The sequence below is a fragment of the Aquarana catesbeiana genome, linkage group LG03 (genome assembly GCF_042186555.1).
Source record: "Aquarana catesbeiana isolate 2022-GZ linkage group LG03, ASM4218655v1, whole genome shotgun sequence".
NCBI lineage: Eukaryota > Metazoa > Chordata > Amphibia > Anura > Ranidae > Aquarana > Aquarana catesbeiana.
The window spans coordinates 715,527,286-715,555,141 of NC_133326.1; the positions used below are offsets into that span (position 1 = coordinate 715,527,286).

At 45.7% G+C, this 27,856-nt stretch overlaps 1 protein-coding gene across 1 annotated transcript; it reads left to right on the forward strand.

Annotated features, from left to right (window-relative positions):
• The first annotated feature begins 14,644 nt into the window (after positions 1 to 14,644).
• Positions 14,645 to 21,090, forward strand: SOX15 (SRY-box transcription factor 15). Its single transcript, XM_073624338.1, has 2 exons — positions 14,645 to 16,919; positions 20,578 to 21,090. Exons 1-2 carry the CDS (start codon positions 15,022 to 15,024, stop codon positions 20,750 to 20,752), a joined length of 2,073 nt encoding a protein of 690 aa, XP_073480439.1. The 5' UTR covers positions 14,645 to 15,021; the 3' UTR covers positions 20,753 to 21,090.
• The last annotated feature ends 6,766 nt before the right edge of the window (positions 21,091 to 27,856 follow it).

Below are 27,856 nucleotides of genomic sequence, written 5' to 3' on the forward strand. Positions count from 1 at the left end.
CTTTTGAAGTGAGTAGGTCGTTATGGGTCCTAGGGAACTGCATCTCCCTAAGGGCTCAAAGCCTGCAAGATCTGGCTTTGTCAGGTTTCAGCTTTAAAACTTGTCTGTAACCCTTAGGAGATAGCCATTGTAGTCCCTTGCTGGAAAGATCCACAGCATGTCTAAATTTCAGCCCTCGTTATCAAAGAGAGAACGGTTGCCCCTCTCTCCTTTACAAGAGCATAAGGTGTTGGAGAACTCTTCAGTCGGAGGCGGCTCCCCTTCTTCCATCTCTTCATGGGCCACCCAGCCCACTGTTTGCTGTTGTGTGTTCAGTTCTTAAACAGTCCATTTTGTCTGGCTCTAATGAGCATATGGTCACTGTTGTGTTTATGCAGCCTGTCCTCCAGGTGGCTGGTAAGTGGCTTCTCCTAATCAGAGTGTTCCTCTTATGGAAGCATCTCAGGCTCTGAGACCCAGAACAGGCAGTTCCTTCTATGCAAATCCATTCTGGGTAGATCTCCTGGGTCAGACTCTGTGCAACACCAGTTTGGTACAGTTGTGCCATCCCCCACTGAGAAGAAATGGAAGTCCTTTGTATATCGGAAGAGGTAGCTGGTTTTCTGCACTGGACAATACCATGAGTCTTATGCTGGCCATACACTATACGAAAAATCAGCCGAAATTCAGTCATTTAGACAGTTTGTTCATTTTTCGGCCAGTTAATAGGCACAAATCGGTAATAGGTTGGTATGTTTTTAAACCGAAAAAATGAAGGACAAGTTTGGAAATTTTCTACCGAAAATTGAAAGGTTAAAGTGTTTCCCATCCAAACTGTTTGCACTAGGTATATGTGAAAAAACAAACAAAAAACTGATTCATTTTTATCCATTGAACGATTTATCAGTCATTACATGATGACGCTATCGTTTGCTCTCATCACCGAATTGTTCGTTTTTCAAAAAGGAGTTTGAATGATTTTTCGTATAGTGTATGGCCAGCATTAAGCCTCGTACACATGGGAATTGTGTGATGGCAGACTGCCTAAAATCCAACCGTTAGTACGCTCCTTCAGACAATTGTTGTCCAACTTTTGGCCAACAAATGTTGGTTAACAGGTTAGTAAATTTTCGGCGGACAGCGGTCTGTTGTCAGATTTACGTATTGTGTGTACACAAGTCTGTCACACAAAAGTCCAAAGTACAAACACGCATGCTCACCAAACATGACATTAGTAGAAGGTGCCCAAAGGGTGGTGCTCAAGAGCTGAAATTCCACGTAGTATGTCACTACATTCGTGTTTGTTGGCCAACAATAGTGTACTGTTTGTATGCAAGACAGGTTCCTGACACGCGCCCTTCGGACAAAAGTCTGACGCTCTGTTGGCTAACAATCCAATCATGTGTACGAGCCTTTAGTCTCATTCACACTGTTAACCTTTAGGGAAATTCTATTGGATTGGGTTCCTCTTTACTTGTAACTTTTGGTCATGGAGTCTTTCTCCCTGTGCTGCAGATGAAGGTCATTATTGGAGGGCAGAACATTTTGGTCCCCTGCCATATATGTCCTCTGATGAGAACAGAAAATGTCCTTTTCATTCCTGTTCCTCCATGAATGCTGATGCTTCACCTAATCTAGGTGATCAGAAGTATTCATAGACCTATGGCTTGAGGTCGGGGATAGGCAGGGTTGGTCTTCAGCCGGTCTCCTCTTCAGTAACGGCAGTAATACCTCTTGGTTTCAACAGTGATGCTTGGGTCTCAATCCTATTTCCTGCCTAACATTGTGAGGGTGTTCCTCATGCACCATATTCTTTCAGTCATGTTAACCTCGTGGGATCAAATTCTTGAGTTTCTTGGCAGACTTAGGAGTCGCATCACATTCCCTTGAGGATGTTGTGCTTGAGGGTGTTCAGGAGTTTCCCTGGTAAGTCTCGCTTAGCAAGGCTAGTTGTCTGCCTCAGGGATATGCAATTAGCAGACCTCCAGTTGTTTCAAAACTACAAGTCCCATCATGCCTAGACAATATCTTGACACAGTTTCCGTCCCGTGACCCTAGGGATCAGGGGATGTAAGGTTTAAAGGAGTTGTAAACCCACGTGTTTTTTCACCCTAATGCATCCTATGCATTAAGGTGAAAAAACTTCTGGCAGTGACCAGCCCCCCCCGTTTTACTTACCTGAGCCCCGTATTTCCCTCGTCGGAGACGCGCTGTCCCTCTCTGCACAGGGTCCTGGTTCTTGATAGATTGATAGCAGCGCAGCCATTGACTCCGGCTGCTGTCAATCAATTTTAATGACGCGGGCGCCGGTGGGGCAGGGCCGAGTTCGGCATTCCTGTCTATGGACGCAGATGCTGGACTGGAGCGTGCCCTCAAGGTAAACCCCCAGGAGAGCGCTTCTCCTAGCGGGTTATCTGATGTGGGGAGGAGCCGCGAGAGCCACCCAGGGACCCCAGAAGAGGATGATCGGGGCCACTCTGCAAAACGAGCTGCACAGTGGAGGTAAGTATGACATGTTTGTTATTTTAAATAAAAAAAAAAAAAAAAAACGAAGGCTTACAATCACTTTAAGGCCTTCCCTTTGAGTCCGTGTGGTCTTTTTTTTTTTTTTTTCACCAGAACTTTTTTTGTTTCTGTTGATGTGTTCCTTTCAGGCTCTTGATCCCTTTTTCGTTGAGCACATCAAGTTGTGGATCTTTTCTTCCCTACTTGATAAATCTTATGTCAAACCTGTTTTTTGGTGCGTTCTGGCTGATCACTGATTCCAGTTGTTATTCCCTTCCATGTGGAATCATGCCCCATTGGGAGTGACCTTTGCTTCCTGGCCTGAGCTTCAAGTTGAATTTCCCTTCCCTCCCTTTTGGTCGTGTTGGTGGCTCCCCATCTGGTAGGGGGCTTTCCCAAATTCGGCTCAGCTTCGGTGTTGGTCCTTCAGACAGCCTCTGGGCTGAAGGCAGTCTCCAGTTCCTTTTCGGCCTGTTGGTGGTCGCTAATGTGTTTCCCACACTCAGCTGGCCTGCTTGTGGACATCCTGACTGTATCTGGATACCTGTGTCCCTCAATGGATGAGAAAGAAAATTGGGTTTTCTGTATTTACTTTACTTGATTCCATTTAGGGATACAGATGCCACCGCTCCTGTTTCTGTTCATGGTCTTGGTATTGCACTGAGGCCAAAGAGAAGAGGAGTGGGCTGGCTTACAATTTTTCTAATTGCAAAGTAATCCAGTAAGTGGCAGTATAACCTGAGTCTATTTGAATTTCTGTTTCCTTCAATGGACTCCAAGAAAATATTTTTATTGCCAAAATTTCCATTTAAGGATGTAATAAATTATTTCTTAAATTACAGGAGTTTTTAAATAGTGGAACAGGGAGAACATGCAAACTCCATGTGGGTAAGGTCCTTGTTTGGATTTGAACCAGGAACCCAAATGCTACAGGGAAGATAACCACTAAGCTATTGAATACAAAGCTGTATTACTTTGTGTCTGCCTTGAGCTCAGCTTTAATCTTTAGATATAGAAGGAGTTATTTTTAGTAAGAGTTGCGATGCTGTTCAATAGTCATTCATGGGGGATTGCTTGCAGCAGATGGTGTGCATGGCCCATAAATTTCAAATAAGGGGTGTACCCTTTCCTAAAATGATACAAAGTTAAAGGTTGACTACATTTTTAGGAATACAGAGTAGGATACATTACATGGTCAGGAAGGAATTTATTCAGTTAAAGCAAATAAGCCCATGCTTTCTTTATAATGGTTGTTTTTGAAGGCTTGATAGATTGTTGTCTGTCAACTCCAAATAAAATGTTTTTATCTAGTTTTACAGAAGGTGGGGGGGAATGGTCAGAGGCTCTGCCAGATTTTAAATGTATTCTTCACGTCCTGACACCAGCTCCCAGCACAGGAAGTGAGGATAAATCTTCCTTCTGGGGGGAGACCGGAAGCAATAATAACATGACCAAGGTTCTAAACTTTCATAATTTATATTGCCAGTGTCCCCGTGTTGGGGATGCACCTTCACTTCCTGTTCTGTCCCACACACGAATGAGAGAGGAAGTGGAGAACTTTCACCTCCTGTCAGTTAGGAAGTGGATTTCCCTGCACTTCCTGTTCACCTACTCCTCAGACAGGATGTCTAGAGAAATCTCCTAAATGGGGTCATAATAATAAAGGGCACTTTAAGACAAAAGCTGAAATATCCTTTTTGACCCAACCCAACCCAACTTAACCCAACCCAACCCAACTTAATCTAACCCAACCCCAAAAAACTGCTGATCTACTGGGATTTTCACGCACAACCATCTCTCGGGTTTACAGAGAATGGTGGGGAAAAGAGAAAATATCCAGTGAGCGGCAGTTGTGTGGAGGAAAGTGCCTTGTTGATGTCAGAGGAGAATGGACAGACTGGTTCCAGATGATCGAAAAGCAACAGTAACTCAAATAACCACTCAGAAACAACTGGTCTGAACACGCAACACATCGAACTTTGAAGCAGATGAGCTACAGCAGCACAAGACCACACCAAGTGCCACTCCTGTCAGCTAAGAACAGGAAACTCATGCTACAATTCGCACAGGCTTACCAAAATTGGACAATAGAAGATTGGAAAAACTTTGCCTGGTTTGATGAGTCTCAATTTCAACTGCGACATTCAGATGGTAGGGTTAGAATTTGGCGCAAACATCATGAAAGCATGGATCCATCCTGCCTTGAATCAACGGTGCGTGGTGGTGGCGGCGGCGGCGGCGGTGGTGGTGGTGGTGGTGGTGGTGGTGGTGTGGGGGTATTTTCTTGGCACACTTTGGGCCCCTTAGTGTCATTGAGCATCATTTAAACGCCACGACCTACCCGAGTATTGTTGCTGACCATGTCCATACCTTTATGATTACAGTGTACCCATCTTCTGATATCTACTTCCAGCAGGATAATGCACCATGTCACAAAGCTCAAATCATCTCACCACTGGTTTCTTGAACATGACAATGAACATGACATGACAATGAGGCCACTGTACTCCAATGGCCTCCACAGTCACCAGATCTCATCCAAAAGAGCTCCTTTGGGATGTGGTGAAATGGGAGAGTCGCATCATGGATGTGCAGCCGAAAAATCTACAGCAACTGTGTGATGCTATCATGTCACTATGGACCAAAATCTCTGAGAAATGTTTCCAACACCTTGATGAATCTATGCCAGGAATAATTAAGGCAGTTCTGAAGGCAAAAGGGGGTTCAACCTAGTGTTAATTAGCAAGGTTTACCCAATAAAGTAGCTAGAGTGCATATCGCGGTCTCCCATTGCTTCATCAGGGGTGACAGTGAAGCAGAAAGGAGGCTTTAAAAACCCCCTTGGTAGATATAAAATACACACTGCCTGCCTGTAAATTGCCACCAGTTGGCAGATGTGACATCAAAGGGCTTCGAAAGGACAGATTTTTGTTCCACGAAGAGGAAGTGGATTTGAGGGAAATGGGGAAAATGACACTTGAGAGAACTGAATAGAACTTCTGTAGAGTTTTTGGAGTCTTTAAAAACTAGGGTTAAATTCCTTAGATGCATGGCTTCTTGATAAGGTGACACATTCTCACCGGGACAGGGAAATTAGAACTCTCACCAACAAGGCCCACAGAGAGCAGTATAAACTCAAGCTCTCAATCCATGCTCCATCCAATCCAAAAAATACAAAAACAAGTTTTGGCTGGAGATGCGTTTGAAATGCAAAGGCAATTGTAACCATTCAGCCAATAAATACAGTATGTGGGGCCACTGTACAGTTGCAGGGTGCCCTATGTTAAGGAAACTGCTGATCCATTCTCTTCCCATGTTTGAGGTTGACAGTTCTTTGTACACAGTCCTAACCCAATTCTATTGAGAATTCACAAAGACTGGGATAAAAAAAAAACATCTTTCAAAGAACCATTACAAGAGGCCTTATACCAGACCATTGATAAGGTTGTAGATCTAACCATCTATAAACCATCATAAGAGGTCTCATATCTGACCATGAATGAATGATAAAAGGGAGCCTCAGATCTGACCATAGATGAACCATCATAGTAGGCCTCAGATCTAAACAACAATGAACCATCAAAGGAGGCCCCAGATTTGACCATTGATGAACCATTATAAGAGGCCTCAGATCTGACCACCCATAAAACTTCATAAGAGACCTTATGTCGAATAATCGATGAACCATCATAAGAGTTCTTGGATCTGACAATGGATAAACCATCATACCAGGCCTCATATCTGACCATGGAAGAACAATAATAAGAATCCTCAGGTCTGACCATCAATGAGTTATCCTAAGAGGCTTCAGATATGACCATCGATAAACCATCATAGGAGGCTTCAGATCTTAGCATCGATGAACCATAAAAGGGAGTCTTACATCTGACCATTGATAAACTATAATAGCAGGCCTCAGATCTGACCATCATAAGAGGACTCAGATCGGACAATTGATGAGCCTTTCTGGAAGGCAATAGATCTTACCATCAATGAACCAACATATGAAGCCTCAAATCTGACCGTCAAAGAACTATAATAGGGAGCCTCCAATCTGACCACTGATTATGGGGGGCCTCAGAACTAACCATAGATGAACCATCATAGTAGGCCTCATTTCTGGCCACCAATGAAACTTCATAAGAGGCCTTATATCGAACTAATGAGAAACCATCAAAAGAGATCTTGGATCTGAAAATGGATGAACCATCATAGGAGGCCTCATATCTGACTATGGAAGAACAATAAGAAGCCTCAGATCTAACCTTCGATGAGCCATCATAGGGGGTTTCAGACCTGACCATTGATGAGCCATCATAGGAGGCTTCAGATCTCACTATTGATGAGCCATCATATGAGGCTTTAGATCTGACCATCGATGAACCATCATAGCAGGTTGCAGACATCTAACTCATAGGAGGTCTTCTATCTGACCAGGATAAACCATAAAAGGGAGTCTTACATCTGACCATTAATGAACCATAATAACAGGCCTCAGATCTGACCATCAATGAGGCATCATAGGAGGCCTCATATCTGACCATCGATGAACCATAATAGGAGACCTCAGATCTGACTATTGATGAACTGTCATAAGATCTGACATTGATGAACCATCATAAAAGGCCTTAGATCTGACCATCAGTGAACCATCATTAGACCCCATACACGCTATTAGATTTTCTGCAGCTTTTGTCTTCAAATTTACCAAAACCATATAATATGAGGCCAAACCCTAAGGCCACGTACACACGATCGGACATTCCGACAACAAAACCGTGGACTTTTTTCCGACGGATGTTGGCTCAAACTTGTCTTGGTCACACAAATGTTGTCGGAAATTCCAAACGTCAAGAACGCAGTGACATACAACACGTACGACGAGCAAAGAAAAATTAAGTTCAAAAGCCAGTGCGGCTCTTCTGCTTGATTCCGAGCATGCGTGGAATTTTGTGCTTCGGAATTATGTACACATGCTCGGAATTTCCAACAACAAATTTTGTTGACGGAAAATTTGAGAAATTCCGACAGCAAATGTCTGATGGAGTATACACACGGTCGGATTTCCTGACAACAAGCTCACATCGAACATTTGTTGTCGGAAATTGTACGTGGCATAAGAGTTTCAATTTCTATGCAATCAGGTAGGCCCTTGCACCATATGGTTTTGGTAAATCTGAAGACAAAAATGTGCAGAAAATCTAATAGTGTGTGTGTGGGGCTTAAGAGGCTTTATATCTGACCATTGATGAACCATAATAAAAAGTCACAGATCTGGCCAACGAACCATCATTGGAAGCCTTAGAACTGACAATGAATCGATGAATCATCATAGGAGGCCTCAGATCTGACCATCAATGAATCATGATAAGAGGCTTCAGATCTGACCATCCCAAATCAGTCCATCAAACTATCATTGGAGGCCTCAGATCTGACCACCGATGAACCATCATAGGAGGTTCCGGTGCTCAGAGGACTAAGGCAATGCCACACATAGCTTTATTTCTCTCGATGTGCCCATTTGGATGGAGAAATCTTTGATGGTTATTGTGGTCATTGACAGCCATAGCAGACACAGCTACCCAAATACTGGCAGTCACAGGTCAGCTGACAATGTTCCAAAAGTCTATGTTTAAATTGACTTTTGTCTAGCTGAGTGGTACCAACAGAGCCATCTGTAGCTTGAAATTTGGTCACTTCCGCAGGAAATAGGAGAAACCTGAGAAGAGTTTGACTAGCTTCATATATCCTCCTACATCCCACAGAAATCTTCATACCCATCACACAAAGCCAGACTGGAAGGACCGCATTCCAAGGACGACTCATTGTCACCCAAAGGCAAAGGCTTCCCTCCCTCACCGGGATGAATAACAATACAGTGCTGGGGGTCTCCACTGAGAACACTAGCCAAGAGAAGTCCTCCTGTGCACAGTCCACAAACACAATACAATACAAGTACAGGTACTGAGAATTACACCCCGCAAACAGGACAAGAGAAGTGGTACTGTGCAGAGTCCATACATACAGAATAAGAACAGATACCGAGAATTACACCCACCATAGAGGACAAGAGGAGTGGTACTGTGCAGAGTCCATACATACAGAATAAGAACAGATACCGAGAATTACACCCGGCATACAGGACAAGAGAAGTAGTACTGTGCAGAGTCCATACATACAGAATAAGAACAGATACTGAGAATTACACCCGACATACAGGACAAGAGAAGTGATACTTTGCAGAGTCCATACATACAGAATAAGAACAGATACTGAGAATTACACCTGGCATACAGGACAAGAGAAGTGGTACTGCGCAGAGTCCATACATACAGAATAAGAACAGATACTGAGAATTACACCCGACATACAAGACAAGAGAAGTAGTACTGTGCAGAGTCAATACATACAGAATAAGAACAGATACCGAGAATTACACCCGGCATACAGGACAAGAGAAGTAGTACTGTGCAGAGTCCATACATACAGAATAAGAACAGATACCGAGAATTACACCCGGCATACAGGACAAGAGAAGTAGTACTGCGCAGAGTCCATACATACAGAATAAGAACAGATACTGAGAATTACACCCGACATACAAGACAAGAGAAGTAGTACTGTGCAGAGTCAGTACATACAGAATAAGAACAGATACCGAGAATTACACCCGGCATACAGGACAAGAGAAGTGGTACTGTGCAGAGTCCATACATACAGAATAAGAACAGATACCGAGCATTACACCCGGCATACAGGACAAGAGAAGTAGTACTGTGCAGAGTCCATACATACAGAATAAGAATGGATACCGAGAATTACACCCAACATACAGGACAAGAGAAGTAGTACTGTGCAGAGTCCATACATACAGAATAAGAACAGATACGAGAATTACACCCGGCATACAGGACAAGAGAAGTGGTACTGTGCAGAGTTCATACATACAGAATAAGAACAGATACCGAGAATTACACCCAATATACAGGACAAGAGAAGTAGTACTGTGCAGAGTCCATACATACAGAATAAGAACAGATACTGAGAATTACACCCGGCATACAAGACAAGAGAAGTGGTACTGTGCAGAGTCCATACATACAGAATAAGAACAGATACCGAGAATTACACCCGACATACAGGACAATAGAAGTAGTACTGTGCAGAGTCCATACATACAGAATAAGAACAGATACTGAGAATTACACCCGGCATGTGCAGAGTCCATATGTATAGAATAAGAACAGATACCGAGAATTACACCCGGCATACAGGACAAGAGAAGTAGTACTGTGCAGAGCCCATACATACAGAATAAGAATGGATACCGAGAATTACACCCGACATAAAGGACAAGAGAAGTGGTACTGTGCAGAGTCCATACATACAGAATAAGAACAGATACTGAGAATTACACCCGGCATGTGCAGAGTCCATACATATAGAATAAGAACAGATACCGAGAATTACACCCGGCATACAGGACAAGAGAAGTAGTACTGTGCAGAGCCCATACATACAGAATAAGAATGGATACCGAGAATTACACCCGACATAAAGGACAAGAGAAGTGGTACTGTGCAGAGTCCATACATACAGAATAAGAACAGATACTGAGAATTACACCCGGCATGTGCAGAGTCCATACATATAGAATAAGAACAGATACCGAGAATTACACCCGGCATACAGGACAAGAGAAGTAGTACTGTGCAGAGTCAATACATACAGAATAAGAACAGATACCGAGAATTACACCCGGCATACAGGACAAGAGAAGTAGTACTGTGCAGAGTCCATACATACAGAATAAGAACAGATACCGAGAATTACACCCGGCATACAGGACAAGAGAAGTAGTACTGTGCAGAGTCAATACATACAGAATAAGAACAGATACCGAGAATTACACCCGGCATACAGGACAAGAGAAGTAGTACTGTGCAGAGTCCATACATACAGAATAAGAACAGATACCGAGAATTACACCCGGCATACAGGACAAGAGAAGTAGTACTGTGCAGAGTCCATACATACAGAATAAGAACAGATACCGAGAATTACACCCGGCATACAGGACAAGAGAAGTAGTACTGTGCAGAGTTCATACATACAGAATAAGAACAGATACTGAGAATTACTGTTTTGCATTGTTTAAGTTTTATAAAGTTTTCTAAAGTTTTTTTTATTTCCCCTTTTTTCTGTTTGTTTCCCCCCTCCCCTCCCCCGACCCCCAGTTCTCTGTCCCCCCCTATAATCAGAGAAGATGTTTGCTGGATGTTCAGTATGGAGAGTGACACAGGGGTGGGGGAGGGGACACAGGGACAGTGGAGGGGACACGGACCTCCACCCCCCCTCCCTTCCCTGTGCAGGACAAAGCAGCAGAGGAGAGGGGGGAGGGGGGCTCTGTAGGGGGTCTATAGAAGTGCATCTGAGCTATGTGCATGTGTATAGGGGGCAGGCCAGAGAGAGCCCCCCAGCCCTCAGCATCCAACACAGGAATGGAAATGGCCCTATAGTCATGGATATGGAGCTGCAGGGGACTGCTGACTATTCCCTAGTGTGTGTGTTGTGTGTGCAACTCCTGCCCGGCCACACCGCCATTCCCAGCATTTCCTCCCTTCTACAGGATTCTACAGGATTGGGACATTGTAACAACTGACTTTCATTTAGCTACACTTTAAAAAAAAAATAATTATCACTGTATTCACTGTCTCCACATCTACGATCCTCAGATCGATTAAAAAAATTATTCGGTTCCTAGGGCCTGTGCTGATCAATACATTCGCCGGTCACTCTTTATATATCAGCTCCAGAGATTGATAACAAAAAAAATAAAAAAATCATCAATAATAAAAACAAATCAATAATACAAAAAAAAGAATCAGTCCATCTTTATATATATTAGCCCCCAGCAGCTACGCTAATCAATACATTCTCCGGTCACTCTTTATACATCGACCCCCAGCGTCTGCGCAATATAGAAAAAAAAAATAATAATCACCGGTTGATCATTAGACATCAACTTATGAGATCGTTAAAAATAATGAATAAATCCACATTTATATATCAGCCTCAGCAGCTACAGTGATCAATAAATTAATTGATTAATCTTTATACATTGGCTCCTCAGATACAGATAAAAAAAAAATTAATCGGTCTGTCTTTATATATCAATCCCGGTGGCTATGCTACATAATAAATTCACCGCTCAATCTTTATACTTCGAGGTCCATACAAAAAGTCTGTCTCTATATATCGTCCCTAGCAGCTACGCTGATCAATAAATTCACTGATTAGTCTTTATACATTGGAGGCTCGGATCAATATAAAAATGAATCAGTCCGTCTTTATATTACTATCCCAATGGCTACACTGATCAATCAATTCACTGTGGTCAATCTTTATACATCAGTTCCTGGGATCAGTAATCGATCTTTATATATCTGCTCCAACAGCTACACTGATCAATAAATTCACTGCTCGGTCTTCCTACATCAGCAGCTGTGGGTATCAATAAAAAAAAAAAAAAATCACAGACTGATCTTTATATATCAGCCCCAGCAGCTATGCTGATCAATAAATTCACCGCTCTGTCTTTATACATTGGAGGCTCGGATCAATATAAAAATGAGTCAGTCCATCTTTATATTACTATCCCAATGGCTACACTGATCAATCAAATTCACTGGTCAATCTTTATATATATTCAATAAAAAAAAAAATCACAGATTGGTCTTTATATATCAGCCCCAGCAGCTATGCTGATTAATAAATTCACCGGTCAATCTTTATACATTGGCATCAATGAAAAAATGAATTGGTCTGTCATATATATATATATATATATATATATATATATATATATATATATATATGTGTGTGTGTGTGTGTGTGTATATAGATAGATAGATATCAGTCCATATCTATATAATAGCTCCAGTGACTACTTTGATCAATAAAGTGACCGGTAAGTCATCCTGCAGCTGCATCATTCAATTAAAAAAAAAAAAATCACAGATCGATCTTTATATATCAGCCACGGTGGCTACACTGATCAATAAATTCACTGGTCAGTCTTCCTACATCAGCAGCTATGGGAATCAATACAAAAATCACTGATCGATCATTATACTGTATATCAGCCACAGTGGCTACACTGATCAATAAATTCACTAGAGGCCTACATCAGCAGCTATGGGAATAAAAAAAAAAATAAAAAAATCACTGATCGATCTTTATATATCGGCCACAGTGGCTACACTGATCAATAAGTTCACTGGTCAGTCTTCCTACATCAGCAGCTATGGGAATCAATAAAAAAAAAAAAAATCACTGATCGATCTTTGTATATCAGCCACAGTGGCTACACTTATCAATAAATTCACTGGTCAGTCTTCCTACATCAGCAGCTATGGGAATCAATAAAAAAATCACCAATCAATACTTATATATCAGCCACAGTGGCTACACTGATCAATAAATTCAGCGATCAATCCTTATACATCAATGGTGCAGATTGATTAAAAAAAAATAAAAATCACTGATCGATTGTTACTCATCATCCCCCAGTGTATACGCTGATCAATAAATTCACTATTTGATCTTTATAGATTGGCGGAGGCGGAGTTAAGGAAGTGTAGGTGGGGTTAAAGAGCGACCTATTCACAATCCAACCATCCTGTAGTCCCATGACCGCCATTGTTTGGGGATAACATGGGGGCGGGGCCCCCAGCAACTGAAAACCTTCTGACCTATCCAGTCGTGCTATTCCTCAAAAAAAAAAAAAAAAAAGATCGCTGAGAATGCGATCATTGAAGGCTCGGCCATACTCCATGCGACTCTGACGCTGGATCCTACCTGTTTTTTTTTTCTTTTAATTACTTTTTAGAGTCTTCCTGTCTAAGCGCCTTAATGAACGTGGTGAAAACACATCCAAAACAGAAAACTAATTTAAAAAAGTAACAAGAAAAACAATTTAAAAGGTAAAAAACTTAATAAAATAAACTTCAAAAAAATCTAAAAAAAAAAACATCAAAAAGTAAAAAAAAACCTAAAAAAATAACAAAAATAAACTATGCAATTTTGATCACGCTGTAGAGTAACTGAATGTTGGTGACGGAGGAATTTGGTGTCCAGCGCATTGAAAAATGTTTTTTTTCTTTCACCTTTTAGAGTTTTCCAGTCTAAGCACTTCAAAGAACGTGGTGAAAACACATCAAAAAAGGAAAAAAAGTATAAAAATTGTTTTTTTTTTTTTTTTTTTTTTTTTTTAAAAGAAACTTTAAAAAGGTTCTAAATCTAAAAATAACTGAAAAAATAAATCTGACAGCAGTTTTCCATCACACTGCGGAGTGAGTAACTGAGCAAAAGTAAGTGATAGAGGAATTGGTTATCCAGCATGCTGGTAAATGTTTGTACGCTGGATCCTACCTGTTTTTTTTTTTTTTTTATTACCTATTAGAGTTTTTCTGTCTAAGTGCCTTAAGGAATGCAGTTTAAATACATCAAAAAAGAAAAAAAAAATTCAGAACACTGAAAAATGGTTATACGCTGGATCCTACCTTGGTTTGTTTTTTAATTACCTTTTAGAGCTTTCCTGTGCTTGAAAGAACATGGTGACAACACATTAAAAAAAAAAAATCTAAAAAAAAAAAAAGTTAAAAAAGGTTAAAAAAAAATCTAAAAAGTAAAAAAAAAGCTCAAAAACTAACTTTAAAAAGGTTAAATAAAAAAAAAATGCACTGGATCCTACCTGTTTTTTTTTAATATTATTATTACCTTTTAGATTTTTCCTGTCGTGCCTTAAAAACGTTGTGAAAACACATAAAAAAAGAAATGATAAAATAAAAAATACAAAGAAATGAAAAAAAAAAAACTTTAAAAAAGGTTAAAAAATCTAAAAATAACAGAAAAAAAAACCCTCACAGCAATTTTCGATCGTAGGTGACAGAGGAATCTGGTGTCCGGAACGCTGGAAAATGTTTTTTTGCTGCATCCTACTTGTTTATTTTTTAAATTACCTTTGTTGTTGTTTTTTTTATTAATTTTCCTGTCGATGTGCCTTATAAAACACGGTGAAAACACAAAAGTAAAGGTCAGAGCTCCGCCCACTCTTTATTTTTATCCCAGTGGCTTTCTTTCTTTCTTTTTAATTTCTTTGTTTATTTTTTATTTCATTCTCTTTTTTTTGTTCTCTTTGTTTACATTTTAATGATTTTGTTTCAAACTTTTGCTACTTTTTTGTTACTTTGTTGTCAGCTTTGCTACTTTATCTCTTTCCTGATTCGTACTTCTCTGCCCCCTGCCCCCGATAGATGAAGACATTGTCCTTTCTAGGTTCTGTAGAAGTCTTCTCATAGAAAGGTATGTTAGCCTGAAGAGCTTGCAATCTACAAAAAAAAAAAGGAGATTAAGCAGATTAGATAGAGAGATAAAGGAGCACATCAAGTTGTTTTGAAAGTGGAAGGAGGCTCAGGTGAGGGGTCTGGGGCTCTCAGGCACAGTAAGGGTTAAGTGTCCCAGTTGGAAGGGTGGATGGGTGGGGTCTTTCTTGTGATTGGCTGGAAGGCTCCTGGGGGCAAGGGGGAGTTTAAAGCACTCAAGGGGGGTGGAAGAAAGAGGAAAGTAAGGAGGAGGAGGAGGAGAGGACTGAGCACCTGCTGGATGGAGAGTCCTGAGCTGTATTCCCTAAAGGACAGGGGCCAACAGGCCCAACTAGGGGCCCCGCACATGCAGCACCAGCAAGATAGGGGACCCCAGATTCAGGCAGGGGCCCCGCACATTCAGATTCCTCAGGATTGGTGCTCCCAGCTTCAGAGAAGAAGTCCACAACTCCAAAGCCACCATGAGACTGATCCCTACATACAGCCAAGGGGCCACAGCATGCATCCCTACCAGGACTGGGGCTCTCAGCAAGACAGGGGATCGGAGCTGCCAAGTCACCAGGACAGGGGCCCCCAATCCCCTCCAAGGGTTACCCGTACGCAGGATCGAGGACCAATATTCCAGACTCTGGAACGGGGCCCTCAGATGCATCTAGAGGCCCCTCAGAGCAAAGCCTACCAGGACTGGGGGGCACAGATGCACATACCACAGGAAAGGGGCCCTTATATACAATCAATGGCCCTGCACATCCTGCAGTCCCTGGACAAGGACCAACAACTGCAGAAGCCACTGGAAAGGGGGCCCTATATGCAGCTGGGAGCCCCACACATCCAGTGTCCCCAAGACAAGGACCAGCAGATGCAGGAACCACTAGAAAGGGGCCCCTTTATACAAGAGGCCCCAAACATTCAACAGCCCCAAGACGAAGAGCAGCAAGTTCAGAAATCACAAGAAAAGGGCCCATTTATGCAGACAGGGGCTTCACACACTCAACATCTTCAGGACAAGGACCAGCAGCTACATAAACCACTGGAAAGGGGCCCCTTTATGCACATGGGCTCTCCACACATACAACATCCCCAGGACAAGGACCACCAACTACAGAAACCACCGGAAAGGGGCCCCTTTATGCAACTGGGGTCCGCACACATCCAACTTCCCCAGGACAAGGACTACCAGCTGCAGAAACCACCGGAAAGGGGCTCCTTTACGCAACTGGGGTCCCCACACATCCAACATCCCCAGGACAAGGACCACCAGCTGCAGAAACCACCAGAAAGGGGCTCCTTTACGCAACTGGAGTCCCCACACATCCAATTTTCCCAGGACAAGGACCACCAACTGCAGAAACAACCGGAAAGGGGCTCCTTTACGCAACTGGGGTCCCCACAAATTCAACATCCCCAGGACAAGGACCAGCAACTGCAGAAACCACTGGAAAGGGGATCCTTTACGCAACTGGGGTCCCCACGCATCCAACACCCCCAGGACAAGGACCAGCAACAGGACACACCACAAGAGAGCGATCCCCAGCCTCATTCTTACCAAGGCAGCCCTCAAAAGCCCCCAAAAGACAAGGGCCCGCAGGCCAAGGAGAAGCCCCCCCAGAAGGAGAAGGGCTCCAGCAGTGGCCCTCCTATAGTGAAGCGCCCCATGAATGCCTTTATGGTGTGGTCCAGTGAAGAAAGGAAGAGGGTGTCCGTCCAGTATCCCAAAATGCACAATTCAGAGATCAGCCGAAGGTTGGGGGAGGTCTGGAGGGGTCTCACCGAGGAGGACCGGAGACCCTTCCGGGAGGAAGCCAAGAGACTGCGGGTCCAGCATGCCCGGGACCACCCAGGGTACAAATACACCCCTCGCAAGAAGAAGAAGATGGAGCCAATCAACAAGGTTCCCCAAATACCCCCTCCACCATCTGTACCCCCAAAACCATCACTGGATGAACCCCAACCCCAGCCCCAGTTCCATCACCAGCTCCAACCTCAGCCTAGAGCCCCGCAAGAGGAGGAGAAGGCGTACCAATACAATACTTACCAGGACCCCTACAGGTGAGTACCAAGATTGTAACCCCCTCACAGATAATGCTGCACCCCATAAGTTACTCCCACCCCCTACTGCACCCCATTCATTACTCCCATCCCCTACTACTCCCAATAAATTGAACCCCCATAATTTACTTAGACGCCCTACTGCCCCCCATAAATGACACTTTAGCCCTACTGCCCCCCCCCCCCATAAATTGTACCCTTACAATCAGGATTTCTTGCCAAGGTTACCACAATTCATTAATCTAACGTAGACCCCAACATTGGCTACACACACGGTCCAATTCTGTGCCAACCCGCTGGTCCAATGGCATGGTAGGGCTTCCATAGGGTTGTATGTGGGGGGCTTGTTTATCAGCTAACATCCTTGGGGTCACCATACACCTGACCCTACAAACATTGTACAATCAATTTCACCTAAACGATGCAATATGAGGACCTACCTAATCTGTATCCAATCAGGAAAGACCTTCTCTATGAACTTTTTGGTAGATGTAAAAGAGATTGTACAACCAGATTGTAATGTGTGTGTGTGGTGAGCTTTAAGCTGCCCATATATCTTGCAGTCTGAACGTGCAATCTCTATTCAATCTCCTTTTAGATCCACCAAGACTAACCTTAACAATCCTTCCAATTTTGTGGTCAGGTAGGTTCTCCTACTACATAATTGTTGGTGGAACTAAAGAAGATTGTAACTTTTGTGTAGTGAGCTTTAGGTCTACCAACAATGTAGTATAAGGGTCTGCACACCTGGGTACAAATTGAAGGGAGATTGTACAATCAGATTGTATGGCCAGCTGAAAACGCTTATGACGTCCTTCCTCCTGACCTTCGTGTGAATGCAAAATTTTTATTTCTGTTTTTGGATAGAGAATTGCTGACTGAGTCCTGCTAAGGAGGTTTCCCCGTCACTTCCTGTCCCAGTGACACTAACGGGGAGTGAAAGAAAATATCTACAGATCCCCTCTTGTCACAGGAACAGGTGTCCCCACTGGAGATTTCCACTCACTCCCTATTGTGGTGACAACTTTAACATTTTTAGATTTAATTTGCTTTATGTCTTGTTGACAATGGCCCCATGCAAAACTAAAAAAAAAAAAAAAGTTTTGCTTTTACCTACACTTTAATGCTTAAAGCTGATATTTAGTCTGCTTGTATCTTGCCTTTCTTCTGCCCCTAATCCACATAATTGAAGTTTTCAATATAACATTTCCATTCTTTACATACCATATTTTAGTCCCTGTGATGTCATCACTGGGTCACTGTGCTTCTCTATGCAAGGATACATCATGGCTGGTGGGAAGGACTGTACATATTTTCCTGATAGACACATCACATATTTGTGCTGAGCCTCCATAACTGAAAGCCAATGAATGATAGGGGCGGGACAGGGACAGCCTCTGCCTGACTTACTATGTGTCATTTGCCCTCAATCAGCACTATGCATTGTAATGGGGCAGGCAGCTTGTCAGCCAGTACCATAGCAATGAATGATGACCTCACCCTCCCCCATCAGTCACCTCCCCCCAATCCGTTCGCATGAGAGGTCTCCCTCTCCCCCATCGGTTTGCATGAGTGTCCCCCCCTCCCCTATCTGTCCGCATGAGTGTCCCCCCCTATCTGTCCGCATGAGTGTCCCCCCCCTCCCCTATCTGTCCGCATGAGTGTCGTCCCCCCATCCATTCGCATGAGAGCCTCTTCTCCCCCCCCTCCCCATCGGTTCACATGAGAGGTCTCCCCATCACTTCGTATGAGTCCCCCCCCCCCCCCCCCTCAGTTCTCATGAGAGTCTCTATCTCTATCTCTATCTCTATCTCTATCTCTATCTCTATCTCTCCATCTCTCCCCATCGGTTCGCATGAGTCCAGCCCCCCCCCTCACCATCGGTTCGCATGAGAGTCTCTAGACACCCCCCCCATCCATTCGCGTGAGAGGTCCCCCCCCCCCATCTGTTTGCGTGAGAGGTCCCCCCCCCCCATCTGTTTGCGTGAGAGGTCCCCCCCCCCATCTGTTTGCGTGAGAGGTCCCCCCCCCCATCTGTTTGCGTGAGAGGTCCCCCCCCCCATCTGTTTGCGTGAGAGGTCCCCCCCCCATCTGTTTGCGTGAGAGGTCCCCCCCCCCCATCTGTTTGCGTGAGAGGTCCCCCCCCCCATCTGTTTGCGTGAGAGGTCCCCCCCCCATCTGTTTGCGTGAGAGGTCCCCCCCCCCCATCTGTTTGCGTGAGAGGTCCCCCCCCCCATCTGTTTGCGTGAGAGGTCCCCCCCCCATCTGTTTGCGTGAGAGGTCCCCCCCCCATCTGTTTGCGTGAGAGGTCCCCCCCCATCTGTTTGCGTGAGAGGTCCCCCCCCATCTGTTTGCGTGAGAGGTCCCCCCCCCATCTGTTTGCGTGAGAGGTCCCCCCCCCATCTGTTTGCGTGAGAGGTTCCCCCCCCCCATCTGTTTGCGTGAGAGGTCCCCCCCATCTGTTTGCGTGAGAGGTCCCCCCCATCTGTTTGCGTGAGAGGTCCCCCCCCATCTGTTTGCGTGAGAGGTCCCCCCCATCTGTTTGCGTGAGAGGTCCCCCCCATCTGTTTGCGTGAGAGGTCCCCCCCATCTGTTTGCGTGAGAGGTCCCCCCCATCTGTTTGCGTGAGAGGTCCCCCCCATCTGTTTGCGTGAGAGGTCCCCCCCATCTGTTTGCGTGAGAGGTCCACCCCCAATCTGTTTCACATGAGAGGTTCCCCCCCCTCAATCTGCTTTGCATGAGAAGTCCCCCCCCCCCCCCCCTTCCCCCATCCGTTCGCATGAGAGGTTTCCCCATCCCCCCATCCGTTAGCATTGGCGCCCCCCCATCCCCCATCTGTTTGCAGGATAGGTCCCCCCCCCAGTAGAGTTCCCTTTTTCCGTCACCGGCAGGTTCTGTATGCTGGGGGTGGTCCTGCTATGGTGTGGGTGGGTGGCACCATAACAATGAATGACTCCCTGGCCCTAGAGCTCCATTGGTTGTTATGGTGCTGGCGGCCGGCCCTCTGTACCATGGCAACCCCTTTTGTGGTGTGAAAATACCTGTCAAAGTGTGTCCCATATTCTTAGCATCCCGGGTGAGAAACTCAGGAGAAAATCCTCAGAGTAGTGTAGATCTTCTAAGGTGAAGGACTCACAGGTGTCCTAAAATTGCAATAATGTATCTCTATGGTGACCAGCATCGGGAGAAGATACTTTGTTTATAACTTTAGAACAATCACAAATTCTTCAAGTTCTCCATTTCTCTGAGGATGGGCTGGGACTGTATATTGTCCTTTTGTATGCACAGATACAATTTACTAAGTGTGGACATTTGACTCTGGACATCTGTCACATGCTTGTTCCAGGTTAGTAATCAAAACTAAAGGCAGCCAGGCAGCTCGACTTTTCAGAAGGTGGTCAACAACGGCAGCAGCATGCCTGGGACAAGGGTGGGCAGAAGGGAAGGCTGCCCTGGGCGCAGTGTGTATTGTAGGGATGGGGGCACCATAAGTTCCTTCTACTATAAGACTGAGGAGTATTGACAGTGGCATCGCTACTTCTGTTAGCTCAGTGCTGGAAACGGCAAGGAGAGGAGCCATCTTTGCCCTGGGTACTGGATGATATTGTCCTTTTTTATGGAAATCTTACTAACCAATAACCTTCTTTCTCTCTCGCAGTTACGTGCCGTACCCTGCCCCGATCAAGACGGAACCGTTCTACCCCACCGTCACCGACGTTTCAGCACTCTATGGCCTTGGACTCTACGATTACGGTGAGCGGAGGGGGATCCATCCTCAGGTTCACTATCAGACGGTGGAGGTGGAGAGCGGGGGGTCCCTCACCAGCCTGTGACCAGCGGGGGCGGTCTCTTGGAGCCTACTGGATCATGCAGGTCCCTCCCATGAGGGGGGAAACTGAACATCCCATCCTTTCCCAGGAGCTCCGTAGGTCTCGCTGAGGACCGTCGTGGAATAGAAGTGGTGAATACGACCAATGATCTCCGTCTCTAGACAGTGCGTCCGATCCTGTAGAATTGTCTAGTTGGGGCCCCATTATAGGGACCGCTGTGAACACATTTTTAGGGGGGGTTTGCTGATCCCTTGTGGACTATACCATCAGAGAATATTCCTACATAGACACTCCTCATGGGAGGGTACCATATTGCCGCAGTCTTGTACACTGTTTACTGATTGTCTAGATTTTTATGAATATTTTGTATTTTTGTTAGTGAAATATTAAATGTTTTTTTTAATTGTGTCAGAATTTTGTTACTTTCATTGTCCAGTAGGGATGAGCTTTATATTTGTCGTAAACTGAACATTATGGGGCGTTCGCGCCAAATTTGAGCGCCACGTAACGCCCCATAATGCACTGCGGGAGCTCGGTGCATTGCTGCATGATGATTGGCCAAAGCATGCACCATGACCTACGTGCTTTGGCCAATCCCAGTGTCCTCAGCTAAGAGAGCCATAATTGGCCAAAGGCAGGGTGCCTTTGGCCAATCATGGCTCAGGGGGACTAAGTCCATGCCCCACACTGTATAAGGCTGCCTGCACGTCGGCCCCGTGTAGTGTGTTGTTGGCATGGACGGAGAGAGAGTGTAATTTAGATTGAGCAGGCAGGTTATTCAGTTAGCTGCAGTGTATTTAATATCTATCTATCTTGCATCCAGTTTAGCTAGATCTGACTGCAGGCCATTCCTGGTGTACTTTTTCTAATATACTTCAGGTGGTGTACACAATACATACAGTGCACCCATAGCCGTTATTACACTTCTGTTGGTGTACACAGTACCGTGCACCCGTAGTGCAGTTGCTACTACTTTTCTGGTGGTGTAAACAGTACACAATACATACAGTGCACCCATAGTTGCTATTAGACTTCTGGTGGCGTGCATAATACCATGCGCCCCTAGTGCAGTTGCTACTACTTTTCTGGTGGTGTACACAGCCCACAATACAGTGTGGTCTTGCTAAACAAAATTTACAGCATGTCCGGAAGGCCACTAAGGAGAGGCAGATGCTCACAGGCCACTAAAAGAGGGCAAGCAGGCTCTGTGTCTACAGTCGACAGTGCTGGCTGTGGACACAGTGCATCCTCGGCACATGCCATGGGGCACGCTTGTCCTTTTTTTTCTGCAGCTGGCCGTGTTATTGAGCCACAACATGCAGCAGAGTTGGTGGAATGGATAACAAAGCCGTCCTCATTCTCTGTCACTCAGGCTCAGAGTACTTTGCCTGGCAAAGCGGCCTATTCCATCGGCTCCATGTCAACAGTCACTCCTTCCCTAGCCCCACAATCGTGCACGGAGGAGTCCCCTGAACTATTCGACCACAGTGTCAGGTACATGCTGCAGGAGGATGCGCAGCAATTTGAAGGCTCCGATGATGGTACCCAGGTTGAGGAAGGGAGTAACGTGAGCCTAGAGAGGGGGTGCCCAAGAAGGTCAAGAAACTGGCAGTCATGTTCCCCCAGCTGCAGCATACTGCCAAGTTTGCTCCAGTGACGAGGAGGGAGGGGTTGATGAGGTCACACTGACTCTACTTGGGTGCCTGATAGAAGAGAGGAGGAGGCACATCTCCAACGAGGATGCCTTCAGGGGGCAGCTTAAAGGCAGCCACCCTATTGCATCACACCACAGAGCTAAGCAGGTGCAGGGCACTGATGACTCCCTGCATATTTTGAAAAGTTCTTTAGCGTGGGCTTTTTTTGACACGTGTGCAGCAGATCACACCATTGCTGTTTGCAACATATGTCTGAAGCGTATCAGGCGTGGCCAAAACAGCAGCCGCTTGGGCACCACATGCTTGACCAGACATATGACGACCTCCCATGCAGTCCGTTGGCAACAGTACTTAAAAGACCCACATCAAAGAACAACCGGACCTCTCCTTGCTCCTCATCAGCTGGCATCTCCAACCCCACTATACCTCCAGTCCTCTCAGAAACCTGCACTGAGAGGAATGAAGGTATACAAATGGGTGTCCCAAGTAATCTGCTAGCGGTACACCAACATCCGATTTTAGCAGGCAAATTTCCCTACCCCAGTTGCTAAACCGTCAAAAGAAATTCGGTCTCAGCCATCCACATGCTCAGCGTCTGAATGCTACCTTGGCCATATTGCTAGCACTGCAACTGCTGCCTTTTCAGCTGGTAGACTGTGTCCCTCTGTGAATTTGTGGAATGTGCGGTACCTCAGTGGCAGGTTCCCAAACGCCATTTCTTTTCACGGAAGGCCATTCCGGCTCTCTACCAGCATATGGAAGGCAATGTCTTGGCCTCGTTGGACAGGACGGTCAGCAGTGAGGTGCATATTACCGCTGACTCATGGTCCAGCAGGCATGGACAGGGATGTTACCTTTCTTTCACGGTGCACTGGGTAACTCTGCTGGCAGCTGGGAAGGATGCAGGACAGGGTTCAGTATTGTCGGAGCTTGTTCCGCCACCATGCCTTCAAAATGCTAGTAGTGGTGATTCTGCCACAACTCTCTCCTCCACAACCCCCTCTTCTTCTTCCTCTATGGCCTCTTCCTCTGCAGATTTGTCCTCTGAACCAGCGGTGCTCCGTAGGCGTTAAAGGGGCTACACAAGCACTCAGGCAAAAAGATGCCATGCGTTGCTTGAGTTGGTCTGCTTGGGGGACAGGAGCCACACTGGGGCAGAGATTCTGGCAGCTCTGCAGGAGCAGGCTCAGAGGTGGTTGATGCCACGCCAGCTTCAGCTAGGAATGGTTGTATGCGACAATGGCACCAACCTCCTCTCCGCCCTCCGACGGGGACACTTGAACCATGTTCCCTGTTTGGCTCACGTGCTGAATTTGGTGGTGCAGCGGTTCTTGAGCAGGTACCCGGGCTTACAGGATCTCCTGAGGCAGGCCAGGAAATGTGGTCATTTCCGCCGGTTATATAATGCCAGTGCTAGGCTGGTTGACATTCAAAGCGAGTGCAACCTGCCCAAGAATCGCCTCATTTGTGACATGCCCACCAGGTAGAACTCAACGTTGGCAATGCTGCAGCGGCTGCACACGCAGCAGAGGGCCATCAATGAGTACCTGTGCGAGTATGGCACCAGGACAGGGTCAGGGGAGCTTGGCTTTTTTTGCCACGCCAGTGGTTACTGATCAAAGATGCATGCACTGTCCTGTCACCATTTGAGGAGGCCACAAGGATGGTGAGAAGTGACAGTGCATGCATCAGTGATACTGTCCCTCTTGTCTTCCTGTTGGAGCACACGCTTCATGGAATAATAGACAGGGCACTTGAGGCAGAACAGCGGGAGGAAGAGGAGGACTTCCTTACCTCTCAAGGCTCCTTTTATTCAGATAGTATTCCTGTGTGCCCATCGATCACACATGAAGAAGAAGAAGAGGAGGAGGAGGAGGAGGAGGATTGTGTCAGCATGGAGGTGGAGGATAACACTCAGCATCAGCAGAGGTCTTCAAGGGATCGTTTTCAGTCCCCAGAAACCCATGGAGTTGTACGTGGCTGGGAGGAGGTGGTTGAGGATTATGTGATCCTTAGTGACCCAGAGGACTCAGGATCGAATGCCTCTGCAAACTTACGCTGCATGGCCTCCCTGATCCTGCAAAGCCTTCAAAAGGACCCTAGGATTCGTGGTATCAAGGAGAGGGATCATTACTGGCTGGCAACCCTTCTTGATCCACGTTACAAGGGTAAGGTTGCCAAACTTATCCAGCCTTCGCAGAGGGAGCAGAGGATGAAACATCTTTGGGAGGCCTTGCAGAAAGGTTTGTGCAATGCGTTTCCAGAGCCTGGAAGGTTACAATTTCCTGGTGCTGGACAACGTGTTGCTGAGGCTTCATTCAGTCACAGAGAGAGCGGTGGTGGAGAATGTGGCCGGCTGACCGATGCCTTCAGACAATTCTTCATTCCTCAGCGCCAAGGTCTGATCGGTTCCAGCAACCATTGCCAGTGTCTGAATTACATGGTGCAGGAATATCTAGGGGCAAGATCAGACTTGGAGACCTTTCCAACAGAACATACACTGGGTTATTGGGTCTTGAGGATGGACCACTGGCCAGAGCTTGCTTAATATGCAATTGAGCTACTGGCCTGTCCTGCATCCAGCGTTCTTTCTGAACGCACATTCAGTGCTGCTGGAGGCCGTTTAACCACTTGCTGACTGCGCTATAGGCGAATGATGGCTGCAGCGTGGTTGAATAACTCTGGGAGGGTGTACAGTGACGTCCTCCCAGAATCCCAGGGGGCGCGCACCGCATCACGGATCAGGGTAAACGGCCGCTGATATCGGCCGTTTACCATGTGATCGCTCCGTCAAATGATGGAACGATCACTAGTAAACAAACCAGCGTCACGTACGGTTCCTCTCTCCCCTCTCTGTACAGATCTGTACAGTGCGAGGGGAGAGGGGGAGAGATCAGTGGCAGTAGTGCTGTGGGCTGGATGTGTAATGCCCACAACGCTGATATGTGCCCATTGCAGCCAGCCATCCATCCATACCCAGCAATCAATGCTCAGCATACTCATCCATCCAGCCATCCATACTCAGCATACTCATCCATCCATCCATACCCAGCCATCCATGCTCAGCATTATTATCCATACTCACTCACCCATCCATACTCAGCATAATCATCCATCCATCCATGCTCAGCCATCCATACTCAGCATACTCATCCATCCATCCATACCCAGCCATCCATGCTCAGCATACCCATCCATACTCACCCATCCATACTCAGCATACTCATCCATCCATGCTCAGCCATCCATACTCAGCATACTCATGCATCCATCCATGCTCAGCCATCCATCCATTCATGCTCAGCCATCCATACTCAGCATACTCATCCATCCATACTCAGCATACTCATCCTTCCATCCATACTCAGCATACTCATCCATCCATCCATGCTCAGCCATCCATACTCAGCATACCCATCCATACTCAGCATACTCATCCATCCATCCATGCTCACCCATCCACACTCAGCATACTCAGCCATCCATCCATGCTCAGCCATCCATACTTAGCATACACATCCATCCATACTCAGCATACTCATCCATCCATCTATACTCAGCATACCCATCCATACTCAGCATACTCATCCATCCATCCATGCTCAGCCATCCATGCTCAGCATACTCATCCATCCATCCTCATCCATCCATCCATGCTCACCCATCCATAGTCATCCATCCATCCATGCTCACCCATCAATACTCAGCATACTCATCCATCCATGCTCAGCCATCCATACTGAGCATACTCATCCATACTCAGCATACCCATCCATAGTCAACATACTCATCCATCCATCCATGCTCAGCCATCCATACTCAGCATACTCATCCATCCAGGCTCAGCCATCCATACTCAGCATACTCATCCATCCATCCATGCTCAGCCATCCATCCTCAGCAATACTCATCCATCCATCCATGCTCAGCCATCCATCCTCAGCAATACTCATCCATCCATCCATGCTCAGCCATCCCATCCACCCCCATCCATAATTAGCCATACCCAGCCATACTCAGCCGTACCCAGCCGTACCCAGCCATACTCAGCCATACCCAGCCGTACTCAGCCGTACCCAGTCGTACTCAGTCGTACTCAGTCGTACCCAGCCATACTCAGCCATACCCAGCCATACTCAGTCGTACTCAGTCGTACCCAGCCATACTCAGCCATGCTCAGCCGTACCCAGCCGTACTCAGTCGTACCCAGCCATACTCAGCCGTACCCAGCCATCCCATCTATACCCAGCCATACTCAGCCGTACCCATCCGTACTCAGCCGTACCGGGCCATACTCATTCATGCTCAGCCATCCCCATCCACGGCTCATCCATCCCCATTCATGCTCATCCATGCCACATCAGTTATCATCCATGCCACATCCATGCCACTACAGTGCCTCACAAAAGTGTAATAGGTAGTCAAATTAGATTTGACACTTATGCCCCTAAAACACCTGACGGTGCTCCCTGCATGTTGGTCCTCTGTACAGTCAGGTCCATAAATATTGGGACATCAACACAATTCTAATCTTTTTGGCTCTATACACCACCACAATGGATTTGAAATAAAACGAACAAGATGTGCTTTAACTGCAGACTTTCAGCTTTAATTTGAGGGTATTTACATCCAAATCAGGTGAAGGGTGTAGGAATTACAACAGTTTGTATATGTGCCTCCCTCTTTTTAAGGGACCAAAAGTATTGGGACAATTGGCTGCTCAGCTGTTCCATGGCCAGGCGTGTGTTATTCCCTCATTATCCCATTTACAAGGAGCAGATAAAAGGTCCAGAATTAATTTCAAGTGTGCTATTTGCATTTGGAATCTGTTGCTGTCAACTCTCAATATGAGATCCAAAGAGCTGTCACTATCAGTGAAGCAAGCCATCATTAGGCTGGAAAAACAAAACAAACCCACCAGAGAGATAGCAAAAACATTAGGTGTGGCCAAATCAACTGTTTGGAACATCCTTAAAAAGAAAGAACGCACCGGTGAGCTCAGCAACACCAAAAGACCTGGAAGACCACGGAAAACAACTGTGGTGGATGACCGAAGAATTCTTTCCCTGGTGAAGAAAACACCCTTCACAAAAGTTGGCCAGATCAAGAACACTCTCCAGGAGGTAGGTGTATGTGTGTCAAAGTCAACAATCAAGAGAATACTTCACCAGAGTGAATACAGAGGGTTCACCACAAGATGTAAACCATTGGTACCATCACCATGCTTCACTGATGAGGTGGTATGCTTTGGATCATGAGCAGTTCCTTTCCTTCTCCATACTCTTCTCTTCCCATCACTCTGGTACACGTTGATCTTGGTCTCATCTGTCCATAGGATGCTGTTCCAGAACTGTGAAGGCTTTTTTAGATGTTGTTTGGCAAACTCTAATCTGGCCTTCCTGTTTTTGAGGCTCACCAATGGTTTACATCTTGTAGTGAACCCTCTGTATTC